General features: G+C 48.0%; 9 protein-coding genes across 10 annotated transcripts; 4 read left to right on the top strand and 5 right to left on the bottom strand.

Moving 5' to 3' along the window:
* The first annotated feature begins 384 nt into the window (after nucleotides 1–384).
* On the top strand, nucleotides 385–1987 carry SPPG_03915 (uncharacterized protein). Its single transcript, XM_016752164.1, has 8 exons — nucleotides 385–543; nucleotides 610–640; nucleotides 702–840; nucleotides 912–1050; nucleotides 1115–1231; nucleotides 1295–1421; nucleotides 1488–1701; nucleotides 1759–1987. Exons 1-8 carry the CDS (start codon nucleotides 418–420, stop codon nucleotides 1877–1879), a joined length of 1014 nt encoding a protein of 337 aa, XP_016608846.1. The 5' UTR covers nucleotides 385–417; the 3' UTR covers nucleotides 1880–1987.
* On the bottom strand, nucleotides 1680–4083 carry SPPG_03916 (uncharacterized protein). The gene is made up of 7 exons (XM_016752165.1): nucleotides 3720–4083; nucleotides 3602–3646; nucleotides 3050–3538; nucleotides 2916–2964; nucleotides 2728–2836; nucleotides 2175–2667; nucleotides 1680–2113 (listed from the first exon to the last, which is right to left on the bottom strand). Exons 1-7 carry the CDS (start codon nucleotides 3969–3971, stop codon nucleotides 2045–2047), a joined length of 1506 nt encoding a protein of 501 aa, XP_016608847.1. The 5' UTR covers nucleotides 3972–4083; the 3' UTR covers nucleotides 1680–2044.
* A 375-nt stretch (nucleotides 4084–4458) lies between these two features.
* On the top strand, nucleotides 4459–6775 carry SPPG_03917 (uncharacterized protein). The gene has a single exon (XM_016752166.1). It carries the CDS (start codon nucleotides 4615–4617, stop codon nucleotides 6538–6540), a length of 1926 nt encoding a protein of 641 aa, XP_016608848.1. The 5' UTR covers nucleotides 4459–4614; the 3' UTR covers nucleotides 6541–6775.
* SPPG_03918 lies at nucleotides 6685–9905 on the bottom strand. Of its 2 annotated transcripts, XM_016752168.1 has the most exons (12): nucleotides 9739–9905; nucleotides 9530–9678; nucleotides 8652–9456; nucleotides 8429–8598; nucleotides 8220–8337; nucleotides 8071–8159; nucleotides 7937–8005; nucleotides 7718–7886; nucleotides 7462–7652; nucleotides 7216–7397; nucleotides 7005–7146; nucleotides 6685–6932 (listed from the first exon to the last, which is right to left on the bottom strand). In XM_016752168.1, the coding sequence occupies exons 1-12, from the start codon at nucleotides 9869–9871 to the stop codon at nucleotides 6810–6812; spliced, it is 2340 nt and encodes a 779-aa protein (XP_016608850.1). In that variant the 5' UTR covers nucleotides 9872–9905; the 3' UTR covers nucleotides 6685–6809. The 2 variants fall into 2 exon arrangements, with proteins under 2 accessions (XP_016608850.1, XP_016608849.1); XM_016752167.1 differs by having other exon boundaries at nucleotides 8652–9678.
* An 86-nt stretch (nucleotides 9906–9991) lies between these two features.
* On the top strand, nucleotides 9992–11850 carry SPPG_03919 (uncharacterized protein). The gene is made up of 6 exons (XM_016752169.1): nucleotides 9992–10500; nucleotides 10560–10636; nucleotides 10696–10774; nucleotides 10839–10892; nucleotides 10960–11120; nucleotides 11180–11850. The coding sequence occupies exons 1-6, from the start codon at nucleotides 10073–10075 to the stop codon at nucleotides 11251–11253; spliced, it is 873 nt and encodes a 290-aa protein (XP_016608851.1). The 5' UTR covers nucleotides 9992–10072; the 3' UTR covers nucleotides 11254–11850.
* SPPG_09159 (uncharacterized protein) lies at nucleotides 11671–13897 on the bottom strand. The gene is made up of 9 exons (XM_016757316.1): nucleotides 13710–13897; nucleotides 13487–13638; nucleotides 13356–13431; nucleotides 13128–13290; nucleotides 12970–13062; nucleotides 12656–12907; nucleotides 12236–12587; nucleotides 11977–12170; nucleotides 11671–11921 (listed from the first exon to the last, which is right to left on the bottom strand). The coding sequence occupies exons 1-9, from the start codon at nucleotides 13850–13852 to the stop codon at nucleotides 11865–11867; spliced, it is 1482 nt and encodes a 493-aa protein (XP_016608852.1). The 5' UTR covers nucleotides 13853–13897; the 3' UTR covers nucleotides 11671–11864.
* Nucleotides 13898–14003: 106 nt separating this feature from the next.
* Nucleotides 14004–15778, bottom strand: SPPG_09160 (uncharacterized protein). Its single transcript, XM_016757317.1, has 2 exons — nucleotides 15134–15778; nucleotides 14004–15045 (listed from the first exon to the last, which is right to left on the bottom strand). Exons 1-2 carry the CDS (start codon nucleotides 15580–15582, stop codon nucleotides 14058–14060), a joined length of 1437 nt encoding a protein of 478 aa, XP_016608853.1. The 5' UTR covers nucleotides 15583–15778; the 3' UTR covers nucleotides 14004–14057.
* A 29-nt stretch (nucleotides 15779–15807) lies between these two features.
* On the top strand, nucleotides 15808–16843 carry SPPG_03921 (uncharacterized protein). Its single transcript, XM_016752170.1, has 5 exons — nucleotides 15808–15991; nucleotides 16077–16166; nucleotides 16225–16372; nucleotides 16434–16529; nucleotides 16608–16843. Exons 1-5 carry the CDS (start codon nucleotides 15815–15817, stop codon nucleotides 16730–16732), a joined length of 636 nt encoding a protein of 211 aa, XP_016608854.1. The 5' UTR covers nucleotides 15808–15814; the 3' UTR covers nucleotides 16733–16843.
* SPPG_03922 (eukaryotic translation initiation factor 1A, Y-chromosomal) lies at nucleotides 16762–17827 on the bottom strand. The gene is made up of 4 exons (XM_016752171.1): nucleotides 17637–17827; nucleotides 17330–17497; nucleotides 17087–17256; nucleotides 16762–17024 (listed from the first exon to the last, which is right to left on the bottom strand). The coding sequence occupies exons 1-4, from the start codon at nucleotides 17675–17677 to the stop codon at nucleotides 16990–16992; spliced, it is 414 nt and encodes a 137-aa protein (XP_016608855.1). The 5' UTR covers nucleotides 17678–17827; the 3' UTR covers nucleotides 16762–16989.
* Nucleotides 17828–17853: the final 26 nt, after the last annotated feature.

Genomic DNA, 17853 nt, shown 5'->3' on the forward strand with positions numbered 1-17853 from the left:
ACACGTGACAAAAGCCATTGCTGGTTGATCTCTGGCAGATCTGGCATAAAGGATGGCCACAGATGAGTTTATAGTAGATAGTGGCATTGAATAGCCCATCAAGACAGATATGCCATCATTGGTTATCTTGGAACGTAAATATTTGTTTATTTAGGGTGAAATTCAAACATCGATATGCGTGAACATGAATACGTTGCAAACAGTCTTCATCCACAAGTACTTACCTTGAACGTTCTCGCTCAAAACCAGTTCTCCTGTGAACATGTGCGAAAACGTGCAGAGGTTTTGCTTCTTCAGCAGTCTGCCCAAGTCTCGATTTGACAAACACGCCTTGAGTAAGCGATTACGCGCTCGTGGCGATCTCTGGCTTGGAGCGATCAGTCCAGTGTGATTACCCGGTAATAGTCCATAAGAACGATGCGAATAACTCCAGACACTCTCGAAATTGGATCCACTCAAAAGCGGAATAAAAACGAAACTCTGGAGACTTTCCTGAAGCGAATCACCCATGTTTCGCTCGTCGGGAAGGCCATCGTGTTGATGGTATGGTCGCCCGTTTGGAATGCACGTCCATTTTAATAAAATATGTGCATTCACCATCACCAACAGGAAAATCTGAATTTTTGCAAGAATCTGAATGGTGCGTAACAAAGATGTCTGTGAAGTAAAAAGCTCATTGCTCACCGATCTAAACCTAATAGTCCTATACCTGTACGATAACAAGATCACCTACATTACAGGCCTTGAATGCTGTCGGAACCTTACGCGACTCTATCTACAGAACAATGCCATTGAGGAAATAACAGGCTTGGATGTCGGGCTAGACCGGTTAAACGTTCTGTATGTCTGTCATCGCGAGTCGCGCGAAGGCAGTGCGATTTCTCAATTTCCTACTCATTGGTCAAGTATAGACATCTCCACAACAATCGCATTCGTCGTATTACAGGCCTGCACCTTCTTCCCTCCTTGGAGCACCTCAAGTTAGACAATCAGCGGTTGGATCCTGGCGAGCAACTTGAATTTGACGGCGAATGCTTGCTGGCGCTGGCAGTAAGTTGCGAAGAAGGCAAGACGAATAAACAGTACGATAATAATGAGAATTCGAAAATTGTAGTCGTCCCTGAGATACCTCACACTCACCAACAACCATATCAAAGACATCTCACCGCTCGAGAAATTGAAAAGCTTAGAGTCCCTGGATTTGGCAGTAAATAGCATTCAAGATGTGGAGGTAAAAGCCGCCGCATCTATTTGGAGCTGTGTTTTCTGACTGAGGCATCCTTTTGCGCTGTAGCCATTGGAATCTTTGCTTAGCGCCTGCTCGTATCTTTCGAATGTGAACGTGTTGGGAAACCCAGTTGCTAATGCCGGACCTCCAGTGAAACTTCGACAGCGATTAATCTTGGCAAGTCCAACACTAAGTAAGCTCGATTCCTTCCACATCTACCACCATGTTTGAAGGGTGTCTTACAACCGTCGTCTTACAGCATGCTTGAATGAGAAGGATATACCTCAAGTGGAGCGGATGTTTGTTGAAAACATGCGACATGCACAGCGGAGTCGCCGATCAGCAAAAGACCACAACCACACCAGAGACCAAACAACATCCCTTGGAGTATCAGGGACGGCAGGAGTCGCGACTCCCGCCTGCCAGGAAGAAAAGCCATTCCCCCATTTGCCTCCATTTGCATCGCAATACAGGTACACTATATTAGGAGGTGCATGATTTTATTGCATGTTATTAAATTACATCCGAAGGGACCTCATGCTGTCTCAACTGACAAAGAACACTGCAACGGAAAGAAGACTTTCCGACAGCAATCTGCACATATCACCACGAAAGGTGGCTAGTGCCGCTGAGGCACTACACCGAGATTAAGTGGGGATAATGTATCTACTTGATTTTACCATGCACAATACCATGCACAATGGCGGTATTGGAAATGAGGACAGCATTGATAAATACAAAGACGCCTGCATCACGCAATCCACAGGGGTACAGGACCACCTGATGGTGGGTCATTTATTTATGAGACCAATTAAATCAATGCTTGCGATTGTCAATCCACATGTTAATCATTTCCGATGATACCTCGGGTTGATCATACGGCACCTATAAACATGGTTTAACTATTATTCCCTCATCTAAACAAATATCCATCATCTTGACTTACCATGTGCCCGGCTTCATAGATCCTCAAGAATGTCAAAGCGCCGTAAGTCCTAAACTCACCGGCTTGTTTGCCAGTGGACTTGGCGATCCACGGCAAATCCTTTGCCTTTTGGAAACCTGCCGATCCGTCCCATTCCAACTCAATAGACCACGCCTTGTTCCCGATCCAATTGCAGATGAAGTCACTGTCACCAGCGTAGATGAGGACACGAATGCCCTTCGCGAGCAAAGGCGGCAAGTCCCGCACGAAAGGACGCATCCAGTCGCCTGCCATCATGAACTTCATGTTGATATCCTGCTTGCAACCTTCATACTGGCGATCCACGCCCAAAGCATCTTGGACATCAGGACGATTGAGATAAGTTTCAATATCCGTCAGAATCGAGTAACACAGAGGATTGGATGGGTCGCACTTCTTGCGAATGTCGTAAATATTCAGCCCAGTCTTCTGGAAAGGCTGAATCATGGCATTATTACAGTAAATGGCACCGGGACTGTAAGGGTAAAATTACTTTATAATCCATGATTGAATAGACAGCGCCATCAATACATACACGCAAGTGAAAGCTGTGTTCCACTTGTAGCAGGATTCAATAAGGCGTTTACAGGTAGGGTACTTGCTTCGCATCTCCTCGATATCCCTGTCATCCAAGATGGGGCCATCTGTCGAACGATGAGACGATGTGCAGGGTTCATTTCCACCCTACGAAAACATACTACCAGGTCGTAACATACTACTTACATTTTTCGTCGGCAGCCATATCAGCGTAATACTCGTACTGAACCAATGGCTGGTAGATAATTTAGCCAGAAGGTTAGACGTCTCAAAGCAATCAAGCCTTTTCCGGTGGAAGTAAACTGATGAACGCAACCTACATCTGTCAATCCATTTCCAATAGCCAGTCCCTTCAAGTTCACTTCCACTTTCTCACTATTTTTGAGCAGGCGATTGCGCTTGAGAGCATCGTTTTCCTCGGCAATTTTGTGTCCAATGGCGGGAACATAGTGACCAGCATACGACTCTCCGGTCACATGGAAGTCCAGGTTAGCGTATTGCTTGTATGTGGTCAAGAAGAGCTGCAGAAACGCATAAACATCCTCGGCAGCATCTACAGTGTTGCTGACTTGCTCCCCATCGGTATAACTGAACCCCACGTTTATCGGTTGGTCCAAAAAGACAAGATTGGCTTCATTGTTCCATGAATCAGGGTTTAGAGTCGTGCCGTTGCCTCCAGGATTGACACGGCATGGACCAAGCTCCATGAGCAGCCCAGTGAGCGATGAGCAGCCAGGACCGCCGTTCAGCCATAGGACAAGCGGGTCCTTTTCTGGGTTGCGACGGGATTCAAAGAACCAAAAGAAGAACTAGAAACAAACCAAGCAGTTCGTCAAATTGTCAGCAAGTCATCTATGAGTATTCCAACGTACATGCTTATCGTCGCTCTTTCCGGTTACATCAACATAACCAACATACTAGAAACATAAGGTTTTTCAATTAGTCAAGCCAATACGAGAGGTAAAGGCGTTGCACCTGGAGATAACATACCTGCTTTACATTGGGATCACATAGCTTAGTTTCCTCCTTCACGCGAAGGCGGTAGTTTGGGAACTCTGCAAGAGTATGCACATTCCAAGCTTGGACTTTGTCATCGGACAGAGTTTTTGTGCTAGCTGCAGGAACTGTCAACTGAGCGTTAGAAGCAAACTGGTTATGAACCAGCTTCTTCCAAGTGCCAGGCATGGACGCCGCCGAGGCAAGCGTCGCAGTCGCCAGGGTAAATAGTGCGGCTAGACGCATTCTTTTGTGGTGCTCTTTGCGGTCAGTCACGAGTAGGAAGTTTGTCGGTCAGTCACAAGTAGGAACTTTGTCCAAACGGTTGAATATGATGTCGATGAGCGGCGATGGAAAGGTGAAGCAAACAAGGGGAGGGATCATGGGCAATTTACAACACCCACGACATGATCGGACACGTCATGAGGATATCTAATGGATACGCCAGCCACCCGCCACGGGTTTTTGCAGTTGAAAGCGTTTCCGTCCTTTTTTTACGTCTTGTTGCTAGATCATTCTTACTGGCCGAATTTTGGCCTTGGACTATGGATTGACAAGAAAGCACATTCTGTGATGCCAGCTCGTTCCTCCGACCCTGTACACTGTAAACCTCCTCCAACAAGTACTGGACTGGCCTCGTTCACTTTCAGTTTTCACCTTGTTATCAAAACAGTCTTGAGCAACGCTGGATCCTTATGGGGATGAAATTGTCAGAATGCAAAGGTCAAAGCGAGCTGGCAGGACTTGCGCAGTGGAAAATGCTGTCGATTTCCAAGTGGCGCAGATCACTATGGATTATGTCAGCAATTCCGATCTCAGAATCCAAACAATAACTGAATAACTTGTATGTGTCAAAGTCAAGCTTGAAATGATCCCCCATGCCCAATAGATGAGCGGTCGCGCCTATCCTTTCCCGTACTCTCTGGTGGTCGGCAGTCGTCAGCCACCAGAGGCTACGTTACGTCTCAGCGCTGTAGATCCGCTCACGGAACCCATTGAACCGATCATTGCTGAGACCTGTAAACCACTCCTGGAAACCGATCTCACATCTTTCAAAAACAGTCAAAGTTACTTGGAACCTACTCAAGAGGTAGAAGGTCAACATGATGACAGCGAAAGACGTCCTGTTGTCCTGCATGAAGGCAGATCCAGTTCACCTGGATCGGAGCTAGCGGCCAACCAAGGCCATGATTTAGGCCAACTGAGTGAGGAAGCGATGAATGACACTGAGCGTACTCCACAAAAGGAAGAGTTTCCATTCCGTCTGCCTAATCTATTGGAGGCACATCTACGAAGGCAGGCTTTACAAGAAGCGCAAAAGCAAAACCCGAGCCTACCTCACACTCGAATATTGTATGCCAATTTTTCCCGGGTACAATATAGAAAACCCAACAAGCCGCCATCGCCAAAGCAAGACACTCCCAATGATGTTCAATCTGAGCCGATCAAGATTGTTCGGGAAGCGAAAAGGCGCAGAGTAAAGCGCGTTGCGAAGTTGGCTCCCATGCGTTTTACAGGTGGTGCCCCGAAGAAAGAAGCCGTGACTGTTCAGCCGAAGAGTGCATATCGCAGTGCAGAGTCCGAGGGTACAACTGGCAAAGTTCCAGCGAGACCATCTTCTGTACAACTGGCGCATCCCAAGTCTACCCACCAAGCAGCAGGATCTTCGACTGTCGCCGAACCTCAATCAGTTGCAGAACGCCGCCTGTCGGCCTCACCGCATGCGTTCCGCGGATTCGTAGCTAGTAACCCTACAGTCTCTAGGCGACCTTCTATCAATCCAACTGAAATCACAATGATTACACAAGGACGCCGCACATCAAATGTCTTTGGGGTGGACAGCCAGTTTGGAACAGGTAATCAAAAACAGGAACGGTCAAGGCGAACTAGTCTGTTCAGTTCTCCTAGTAGCGCTCGACGGCGTATGTCGGTAGATAGCTTTAGCGGAGCCTTCCGGCCGAGATCTACCCGGAGAAGAAGAGGTGGTCCCTCAAATACTCCAGCTCGCGAAGAGCAGCTCCTGGAATGTGATCATATTCTGTCAGCTTTCGAGGAAAAGTATTTGTTTATTCGACGAGAAGTGGTTGAGCGCGCCATTCTGAGACCAGAAGAAATCATTCGCTTACCACCGACAATGCCAGCATATGGGGACGCCAGTGAGATAGTAGCATCCTCGGTCGCGACCCGCTCGCAGGCGGCGAATGTCGAGGATAATCGTGATGACGATATCATACAACGACCTCCTCGCCGACGAAGTTTACTTGTTAAACCAGCTGTGGTGTTACGAGAGTCCCTCTCGGACATTGATATGTCTAGATCAAACTCTCCGAAGGTGAACTCTTGGTGGTCACGAGCAGAATTAAAATTGCTACGAGCTCGATTACGAGCATTTAAGGACGGTCATTATCAAAAACCAGCCTTCGTGAAACAAGAAGATGGTTCAGATGGTGCGCCTTTTTCGCTCTCTTTCGCCAATAGTCGATATTCGCTAGATAGAACTGGCGTAACTTTCACTCCACCTCGAGCGCCATCATCCTTGAGAGCAAGATCCGCCTTCACCCGACGTTTGCAAGCGAACGTCGGACGACCTTCCCAAGAACCGATGACACAGAATACTTATGCCGCTCGTCGTCGAACAATATCAGTTTTTGATGCGTATGTTTTGCCAATTGCATCGCCTCAACGACCGCGATCAGTGACAGGATCGATTCTTACGGATGGAAGAAATACACCCACAGCCGAACGTAGGAGTCCCATCTCGGAGCTTCGATCTAAAGGTCAACCGCTGTGGGGTATCACTGTCAAGTTACACTAGTCGGTGGACCGCACACTCCAATTTGGTAATACATTTAGAAAGGGGGAAATCGATAGTTGCTTCCAAAGGAGATCCTGCCTTAGATAGGGGCAGTCTAGTTGTGGTGTATTGGCCTACAGGCAAAACAGTGGGTTGTCATATAGCTTCAGTAGCATGAACCGATAAAGCTGTATTTTCATGGTTTCATTCAATTCATGAGAGACTCCAATATAACCGGATACACACTGCAGCAAGCTTTACAAATTGATCACTAAAGTGCCGCAGGACAATTATTGTTTTATCCCACACTCTGCTATATGTTTTTTGAGGCTTGGAATGTTGCGGCATTCGGTTTTGCATCGATGGCACAGCAACGGGCCTTTCAACATTGCCTCGTAAGTCGCTTCATTGTACTTGAATAAAACGTCAGTTATAAGGGCCCAGTGCAGCTGCCGACCCGCTCTAACATATGACGTAACCCTCACCCGCACTTGGCCCTTTGCGTCTAGCATAGATCGAACCGTATCGAAGTCAAGAAAAAACTGTGAGGTAAATGAGTTCCAGTGCTTCTTGTTCTTCAGCGCCGCCGAGTCGAAATCTTGGCTGATAACATGCATGTGGAGCTGCCTGTTACATTTGATCAAAGCTAGATATGTGAAAGGCTTCCTTTTGCATCCCGGTATCTGGACCACACACCTCATACTAGGAATGGCGTGAAACCCGATGCGAAATTCTAGCGAAGCATCTTTCTTACGCATCTCGTTCACGACCTCATCCGCCTTTCGTTTCATGCTATCCAAAAGAGGTAAATCTTCTCTCGATAAGACCGCAAGCCCGTCACGGGGTTGCCTCGGAAGAATTAAGAGATGCTTTTTTGCCTATCAACCAGTATGAAAATCTCGGAAGTCGAGCTGAAGATGAGATCACAGCGGTTGTCTGCACCTTGGGATACTTGTCCCGGATGACAACTAAATGATCATCGTAGGATAACACATCCTGGGGGTGCTGTTCGGGATGCAGGCAGTACGGTCTAAGAGCGTCATTCCATCTTCCTCCAGATTTGGGCATATCGGCCACATCTGCTTCGTCACCGAGAGATACGGGAGTTCTCGGCTGTGACATTAAAACACTGACTGTATAAAAGTCTCAACAATGATCCATTAAGATCAATCATCTCAACGCACAACTGTGCACTTACATGCGTTCTTTGTGTCGGTGGTACGATCCGATGTGGTCAATCCCCTCAGATCAGCGAAGGAGTTGAAGATTGCCTTGTACACCGTCTCAAGCTTTGCAACAGCATCATCGTCATTACTAAGACAATCAGGTCTCTTTGGGTTTAAATTTGGTCCAACCACATGAATGACCTGTACGACTATCAGCACAGGCTCGGTACTTTGGAGACAGAGAAGATAACCTGTTCAACATGCTCGTCCATGAACAGAGGCGATGTACTTTCTACAGGTACGGGATACGCTTTGCCAATCTGCACGTCAATCACCAACGTACGTTAAATTGCAAGCTAATGTGCATGAAGCAAGCCGTTCAAACCTCAGCTGGTTTCGGATAGAGCTGTTTAGCTGACTGCATTAGCTCCACGCCCGCGCGTTCATGCACCGCCTTACAGCTTGCGGTTGCCGCTGCATAAATTGATGAGAAGTTTGATCCTTTAAGTGATACTGCAGGGTTTCGCTACATACACGGTTTCCACCTCCATGATGTTTCTACAACAATTGCCCGACATGCCAGTCCTTGTGATGTGTGCATTCTAGATATGTCGCCTTGAATGACTCGAAAACGCGGTAGGTCTGCCAACCGCTATGACAGACAATTGAGTTGAGTGGCGGTAAGATTTCATGTCGCACATTGCTGAAATCTAAATGAATGGGAGGAATGTCAACCTTGTTACCTGATGAAATTGATTCAAAATGGCCTCGTTAGCGTCAACAAGGACGCATTCAACATTGAGCCATGTGGGGAGGCTAAGAAACTCGCGAATGATTTTCGATGCACACTCTGCTGCTTTATCTACGTCAAATTGGCCTTCGGTTGTTGAAATTGATGCAACGGCAATTCTATCTAGCAAACCTCGTCAAAAGGCAGCATGTATTTGAAAGATTTCCATTACCCACCAACACCATGATCTGTGTGGTTGGAATCATCGACTCGTTTGTTATCTGGTAGTCTACTCTGCCGTACATCCCCAAGACTTTGACAGGTCTCACCAGAATCATTGGTGTTGATCGGTATCTTCTGGTCGGCATCGCCTTGGTCAGCCTCAGTGTCCTTATCCTCGACAGAGGAACGACTCAAAACCGGAGGTAGGTTTGTTACGGGGCTGGAGATCTTGATAGGGTTTGGTATATTCGACGATACGTCCTTCTCGTTCACCCCACCATCATCTTCTTCGTCACGGTAACTAACCTTGCGTGTTGCAGACGATCTGCTCGATCGCCGAGTTTTTACATCCCCTGTTGAGGTACCGCTTTTCGTTAGCTTGGCATTCAACTGGGAGGAGTCTTTATCGAGCCAAGGATGTGCAAACTCTGCAAAATGCATAGGATTCTTGCGGTAGCATGATTGTCCATACTTGCAGACTCGCCTTGAGTCCACATCATCCAGCAGGTCGTCTGGTCCTTCCATTTCGTCCTCGTCTTCGTCTTCTTCATATTCAACGTCCTCATCAGAGACGACGAAATCGGGATCATCCGGATCGTAATAGTCGTCCTGATCTTGATCGATGGATCTACGCCTCCTGTTACGCAGTGTCGCTTTCACATCCTGTACTTTTGTAGAGGATCGTCCGTGCACACGCCTTTTCGAAACTCGTTCATCATCATCATCCGTCGTTCCCGGTGGCCGCTTCTTTCCAGCGATGGCCGATGGTTGCCCGTCCAAGAGTTTAACTTCGATCTGGTAGTAATGCTCCCCTTGTAGCTGTCATGCATCGTTTAATGAGTCTGAGTACCACAGCTAAACGCATCCGACGAACTGGGCAAAGTAAACACACTAAGAAAAAACCGTCGCCGCTTCGGAGTTCAAATTCATTGTCTTTCCCGACAGCTTCTTCAGCAGCCCCGTCAATCCGCACAAATGAGTCATTGGGACCTAGCTGTCGTATAGTGATTGAGCCAGTCTCGTTATTGTATTTCAATTGTACTGTAAACTCTGTGGTTAGAAAAGAACTGTTTCACGGCCAAGTGTGCATTGCTGTCGCACCCTGCTGTCTGCTGCATCGTTTGGTTTCCACGCCCCATATTTTCCGCCCCAAAATGATTATTCCTTCCTTGTCCTTTTCCGCTTCCAAGAGATGGCGTTCGCCATTGTCCTCTATAAGAGAAATTGCGTACATTGCTCCTTCAGCGATCTTCCGGAAGGAAGTTGGCTGGTGACGTTGGATGGGCACATTCGAATGTCCATGGAACTCAATTTCAATCCCTAAAAGGATATGGCTACAACCCAGCCAGTCTCACGAAAATCGCGAGGGGGACGCAACGAGCAACATCTTTCATCTCAACGAGCAGAATTTAACCTGAACAGGGGATCTTCTTTGATGATGGCATACAGCGGTAATTCTGCTCCAATCCCCCCCGCTGGGGATGCCCCTCCGCCTCCTCCAGCACCTTACGGTGCTCCACGAGGTAATCGCGATCGGTCCCGTTCCCCGGGCGCTCGCCGCAGATCCATGTCTCCTCGAGGTGGACGTAGATCGCCTTCTCCACGCGGTGGACGTCCTCACCCACAATACTACGACTCTCGTGGGCCTGCGCCCTATGATGGTCGTGGCTACGAACCTCCTTACGAGCGCGGTTACGGTGGTTACGATCGAGGGTATGAGGGTCGAGGCGGATATCCTCCTAGAGGCAGTTATGGAGGCTACGGTGGACGTTATGAAGAAGGCTATGGAGGCCGCTATGGCGGCGGAGGCGGCGGCTACAGGCGCCGTAGCCCGCCCCCGAGGAGACGTTATGAAGTGATAAAGTGCGTATACCTGGCTTTTTGTCGCTGCTCCATTCACAATATCAATGATACTTTTTCAGAGGAAATGACGAACAGCGACAAACGACGTCCTGTCTGTACGTCGGAAATCTGCCCTACAGTTTCCGTGAAGAAGACGGTAAATTGCATTGAATGAGCTGTCCTGTGCAGTCGAGGTACTGATCGTTACTTGCATAGTCCAAGATCTTTTCGACCGCTACGGAAGGCTGCGTAGTGTTTCTGTGCCATTCGATCGCTTTACTGGCCGTAACAAAGGGTATTACCTCAGACGTTTCGTTATTTTTCCCCTCAGCATCTGTCTCATGAGTTCACGTTGCCAGCTTCGCTTTTGTCGCTTACGAAGATCGCCGCGATGCCGAAGATGCCAAAAATAAGTAAGCAGGAATGACTACCCTAGCAAGCGCAATTACTGTGAAGAATGACCGTGTTGTCCTGGTGTAGGTACGATGGATTTCTCGTCGAAGGTCGTCGTTTGAAAATCGACTGGGACATTGGTCTCGACAAGAAGGATGAGATCAAATCCACTACGCGCCCAGCTCGCGGTGCGCCCGGTGATGACTTTGGCAGGGACCGTCCGCGCTCTCCCCCGCCTGCTCCTGCTGGTGAGTTCAACACGGTTTCCAGTCATTTCGGCGGTCTGCTTATCATTGTGTTCATTTAGCAGGCCGGCGTTCACCTCAGTACAGTCCGTACAGAAGGCGGTCTCCGAGCCCCTTCGGCGCTCGTCATCCCTAAGCAATGATGAAGTGGGTTGCTTTCCCGATGTGGATATGAATGTATAAATAATCTAGGATGGAGAGTGGTAGCGATGACAACAATGGATGTGGGAGGAGAAACCAGTTGATTATGTTTACTCTGAGGAATCGTGCCGTACCTGTCAGTCGACATGGATTAATGTCGTCGGAATGCCGAGTCGAAGGCGTAATTTTTAATTGAGAAAGTAATTTTGCTGGAGAGCCAAGTAGAGCGGCGACGTGGATTTTTTTGACGAGGCAGAAAATGTGGAATTGAGGCAGAATTCAGCATTTTGGAGTGGTTGCTTAGAAGCACTTGGACATTGACGAAATACTGTAGCAACGGCCCCCTTCAAAATGTTTTCATGAGGAGGCCCGCATCTATTGCGTAAGTACATTTGTGCATTTCGTGTATTTGATTTCATGCAGCCAAGAGAACTTTTTGCCTTGCACCTCATGAGTACAAACTCGAAAATCATGGGAGTGGGACGGCTAGACATCCCTCTATACACAACAGCCAGGAAACCCGTGTGTCGACAAAAGATACGCTGTACATGTATTGTTATTATTACAAACCGCTAAAGGCACGAGCTGAGCATATAAAAGCGAAGGTCAAAACCTTCCTCGTCCGAGCGTTGGTCGCCAGTTGATTGGGTGCGTTTCGGGCGTCTACGAAAGACAATTAGCACCACTGCGGTGGTGTCTCCTGCGCCTCGTCACTTACAGCGTTCTCATCCTCCTTCCAAATCTTTATTGTTTTATCTGCCTCTCCTGTGATCAATCGGGAACCAGTTTTATCAAATGCTGAGCAGAAAATGCCTGCTTCGCTATCCAACGATCCAGGCTGTACGAGGGACTCTCCGGTTTGGAAATTGTACCCAGTTTTGTAATCCCAAAAGTACATGGAGCCGTTATCACCTGTCATATGGGATGCAGTAAGACACTCGCAACCGCAATCCGCGCGAACCATTGCCAACCCGTACCTCCCGAGAATAGTACTCCCTCTTGATTACAAGCCAAGGTATTAACAATGGAATTGTGGCCCTCGAGATTCTGGATGAAATTTCCTTCTGGACACTTCCACTGCTTAATGTTATCTGGACTTGCACTTGCAAAGGTAAACTCCATTGGATTGATCGCAAGGGCTCTGACTGCCTTTTTGTGATGTGTCAGTGTCGTCATTGTTTTCCCAGCAGCAAGATCCCAGAGCCGTATTGTCGAGTCCATCGATGCGGAGATGACCTGTGGATCGGCTTCCTGACACTTCACATCAGACACGGTTGATGTGTGCCCCGTCAAAGCAAAGACCTGTGCTTTCGTACGCATGTCCCAAACCTGGAAGATAGGCGACTCGTCAGTGCTTCAAGCGACAACGGAAGCTATTTGCAGGTCTAACTACTCACCCTAGCAGCGGAGTCTCTGCCTCCAGTGACAAGGAGATCCAGTGTTGGGTGCAACGCCAATGTGTAAACACCGCTAAGGTGACCGTGATAGTGCCGGATCACCTTGTTGTATTCAAGATCCCAACATTTTACCATTTTGTCTTCACCAGCAGAGAAGAGGTATGGATGCCGTGGTGATACCGCCAGGCCGCGCACCGAAGCGATATGTCCCGTCAAAGTCAATTTCAAAGTGCCTGAAGCCAGGTCCCAAATCTTGCAAGATCCCATCGGATGAGCAGCACGCAAACCCTTGCAACCATTCAAGATAATCTTACCTTAATCACCCGATCGCCCGCTCCGGTTGCAAACCACTCGTTGCCTGGTTCAATCGCCACAGAACGTACCCATCCCAAATGACCGCTGATAACCTACGAACCCAATGCAAATTGTCATCAGTTTGAATCTTCTCAGATTTCAAGAGACAGATACCCACCCGCATAAGCTTCCATGGTGCATGCCACTTTGGTTTTGGGACTTTCCGCGGTTCCTTGATTCGTATTAGTGCCGATGATGCATCCGAGGTTCTGGGACCGCCAGGTAAAGCTCCCTGGTTCCGAAGTGCAACCACGCCGGCTGCCGCTTGAGGTACTTGCCTTCTGTAAAAAGGGCTCAGGGTAAGTTTCCATAAAAATTCAACACTTGCACCCGTACTGGAGCCTACCCCTGTTCTCGGTTGACGGGCAGCGTGTGAATGAGTGTCTGGACAGTACTATCAGACGCTTCGGCAGCGTTCGCTTCTGCGACGCGGCATTAGACTTTACACCTATGCACAAGCTACTGACAGCTGCTTACCCCTGACAACCGACTGTGGTTGACTTGCCGAAACAGCCGAACCCGGTGCTCTCGCAGGTATAGGTTTGGCTGTCTGTGCCTGGACAACCTTGGGCAATTCCCTCACATGGTCCCACTCATCCGCAATCTTCGAACTCAACTTCAAACGCTGACTACAAATGCGCATCAGATTTAAGCTTCCTCGACCATTCGTTATGAGCAACTAGTTATTCCGGCAACAAACCTTGGGGGATCCGCAGGTGCTGTTATGCCAAAATTGGCCAGGAAGACCTCATGTGTTCGCTTGATGGAGTGTTCCACAAGATCTTTCAAGGATGGAGCTGACTGATTGTCGTCCGCAGACCCGTTACTTTGTACCTGGGTCATTTCAAACGCAAAGCTAGAGAATGGATTTGAGTATCCTTCGTGATCTCAACTACCCAACCTCAACAGGGTTGAACACAACAAATGGATCCGGCTCAAAGTTGCACGTGATCTCATTCTGACTTTGGTATTATACACAGTGGGAATAAAGGTACGAACGAGTTATTATGAAGATATGATATAAGAAATATTTTATTAGATTAAACTATTACCGTCGACCAGTGGCCATTAACCACAGCATTGCTAATCTATAGGTAGCCAGCAACCAAGGACGATGTGCAAGAACGACCAGCTCTGGGCACAATCCCACATCCCATTTAGTTAACCCCAAGCTCTGAACCACAAGAGGTAGTGTTACAGAGACGGTGAGCAATAGCATAATACTGCCAATGACCTGCCGGGCAGGTGTGTTATGAACTTGGAAGACAAGTTTGGGTGCTAGCCTATAGAACCCAACTGTGGTTGCCAGACCAAAGTAGGCCACCGATATAGGCTCTGAGAGAGTCCACCACCTGGGTGGAGGTTCACCGACTCGCCACAGGATGTTTTGACTTAGAACTTCATCTGCCAAGCTCGATAATATCCTCATCAATACCGAAATCCATCCCACGAGTGACATGGAAAAGAGCGAGACAGCGATCAGAATTCGCATCAATGGGCTGTAACGCTCCAGTTGCCGCAATTTGCCTATGTCAGCTCGGAGAGCGGAAATTTTCCAAACGATTGCCTCGGTGTCCACCTCCCCATCGAGTTGGCCCCTTCGCGCGGTGTCTTTTCTCGTCTCCTGATTATTGTGCAGTTTGTTTTCCAATGCCATAATCTCAAATTCCAATTCAGTTATTGAGTCCCTGGTTCTCTTCTTATGATCCAAAGGGAGCGCGAAACTCCCGGGCAATGTAAATAACTGCACCACCCCACGTGGTGTAGCTAGGCCAGCAAGTACGCCGCACGGTATACTGACGACAATGTTCAAGGCAGATAGCCACGGGTGTGTTTCTATGAAAGCTTCAACCCCGAGCGTCTTGGTTATGATGAACAGTAGGCCAGCTCCGAGAGCCCAGAACAGCACCAAAACCTGGAGACATTCTTTAGTTTTTGCCAACCACGTCCTTCCATGGGCTTCAAGAATAAAATAGCAAAATGGCATAAGTCCGTAGAGTGAGAGAGAGGAAGCAATGGAGGTATAATTCCAAAATCTATGATTGGCGATACAAACACCAATAGGATCGGATTAGCTTTCTGAAAGGCCAAAAAAACCGGGAGACCAAGCTTTAATGCAAGTACCTATCTAGCATAGATTTCTCTATGTAGTCACCAAACCCGGCAGTCAGTGGCAGTAACAAAAAGCCTGCTGTAGCGGCACCTAAGCCAGTGCAACAGAACATAACTGCTATGGAGGATTCGGCCAGCTCATCGTCGTCCTCCGTCGAATCATTGATGCTGCTATAGTTCATGGTGCTCATGGTAGAGTTACTAGCATAATGATCGGAAGTCGACCGGCGTCTTCTTAGAGAGCTCCCGTCATCTCCAAGATCATCCCGATTCCAGGTTGCCCCACTTTCCCACGAGAAATTCTTTGTTCCATTGCTCACTCTTCGAATGCGATATCTACGTAGTAACAGCGCTGAGATGCCCTCCAGAGCCAACGCAAAAAGCAGAGCTACAATATTCTCTCGAACGACGCCGTAAAATCCGCTCGCGGGCAAGTCTTCGTCCTGGTGGATCTCTCGCATCACGGGACAGAAACACACTACCCCTGCCAAGAACGTGCGCGTCTACGCGCGTACTGAGTCGACAAGTGCTCGAATGCTCCGTGTTCGCATAATAAATGCTCGACGAGACCAATGTCCGCGCACTAATGTCGCAGTCGCTTCAAAAGTTCGCCACGAACGCCAATCCATTACCAACGCACGTGACTGCGCATTAGAACCAGATTTGGGCGAGTTGCGATCCGCCCAGCAAGAAATGCCTGAAATGGCGGGCCTTACTGACGTCTTCCGCAACCATGTGCAAGTCATTGAGAGCCACAGTACTCGATATGTCCTGAGTTCGTCCCTTACCGGGGATCTCTGGATCGTCCAGCTTGTGGGAGAGTCGCACCTTTACGAAGCGCGTTTAGCGAATTCAGACCAAGAAAGTTTGGTATGCCTCTTGTGAACAGAGTTGCACCTTTTGCATTTAGTGGCATACCACTATGAACTGTGTTCTGTGTCTGCCTGCATATTAGTTATCAGATACGCATCAAAGTACTCGTTTTGAAACTGCCTGGAGGGCCCGAGATATCGCTATTATCGAAAGGAGCGGACGGTCTGCTGAAGTATGCAGTTCGATTATGACACAGCCTGTTGTACATAACCGTAAATAATGGCGCATAGTTGATAGTCGACCCGATTGCTACATACCCATTCAAAATTCAATTGAAAGGAAAGGAGTATGAGACATTTGAAGCTCTCAGGAACTTGCTTCTATTATTGGCTGATGCTTCAATTGGGAGGCCGCATACCGATGCATTTCCAAGAGCCGGTGTGTTGTATTTCGACATATAGACAGTGTACTATCCATCCATCGTGACCGCTTATCTTAGATGAAAGGATAAGACAGTTGGAAGATGAACTGCAAGCTGCCAAGAGAGAACTGGAAAGAATAAAAGGAATGGCATCCAACCTGACAATGGACATAGGTATATCCCATGAACCTTCTAATTACATCAGTATGGAGTCCAGGATACTGATCTTTGTGAACGCCACACTGCATGTAGGCCCGTCAAAACGTAGCGCACCGGTGAAAAAAGCAAGCATGGCAAAGAGCCTGGTAAATCCTAGAGTGAAAATGAAGGTTGCAAAGGGCACGGAATTCGGAAGCGACACGGATGACGAAGAGTAATATCCGCTACAAGAAGATTGACATACTACTTGGAGAGTATTGCACAGAGCGGGAGAAATGTATTGTGGTTATGAATACATGGGGACGCCATCCCTTCAGTTGCCTCCTCGGTTATCAGCAATAGAAGTCGATGAGTCGGTATAGACAAGAGGGACACCAATCCCCCTGATATCAGGACACTGGTTGACTCCTCTGAGCGATCGCTACACAGCGATGTGGTCTTGCGATGCAGATACACACGCAGCCGCCGCCCCCTTTTAGATCTCGTCGATATCGAACTCGACGTTGACCTCTGCAGAAATCGGCGGTCAGGTAAGCCATAATATCTACGAACAGAAAGAAGTAAACATTTACCCTCGTCTGAGTCCTCCATGATCTGTGTGTCGTTGATTTTGATGTTGTCGGGTAGTTCTCCATATGATTTCAACATTCGGGCTTCATCTGGGGTGTATTTCAAAATAACGTCGGCCTTGGAGTCCTGATAGTCTCGCAGACCTAGTAGTACCAAGTCACCCTGTGTAATCCTGTGAATAGGACAAACATGTGATGAATGGTAAGGACAAACAATGGCGATTAAATGACAACATAGAAACCCACCAAACCTTCTTCCTGAAAGCTCCACGAATGTGGGCCAATCGCTTCTCCCCATCACAACATTGAGCCTCCACCCAACCATTTCCCAGCATCTTCGTTACAGTGGCATACTCTTGTCCGTCCTCTTTGAACACCAATTCACGTTTCTCGGACTCGTTCTCATTCTTTCCCCTGAGAGCGATAGTTATATGATTAATGGAGGACAATCGCAAATCAACAAGCATTTCCTTTAAAGTGACAATCTCCCACAAGGACTTCGTATCAATACCCTCCAAACCTACTAGACCTTACGTCGGATACTTCGACTCACCTCTTCCTGTTCTTTCCTCCCTTTCCCTTATTTTTGGGCATAATGAATGTCACTTATTGCTTCGCAATTCCTGCGGCCAAACCCTCCACTAAAATTATCCTTCGGTAACGCAAGTCCGTCAGGCTCCGTCGAACAGAGATCGTCGATCTATGACCTGATTTGCTTCGTAGAATCTACCGCCACTGGGCCACCAATGAACTGCGAAAGTCGAAACCTT

Source organism: Spizellomyces punctatus (assembly GCF_000182565.1).
Source record: "Spizellomyces punctatus DAOM BR117 chromosome Unknown supercont1.6, whole genome shotgun sequence".
Lineage (NCBI taxonomy): Eukaryota > Fungi > Chytridiomycota > Chytridiomycetes > Spizellomycetales > Spizellomycetaceae > Spizellomyces > Spizellomyces punctatus.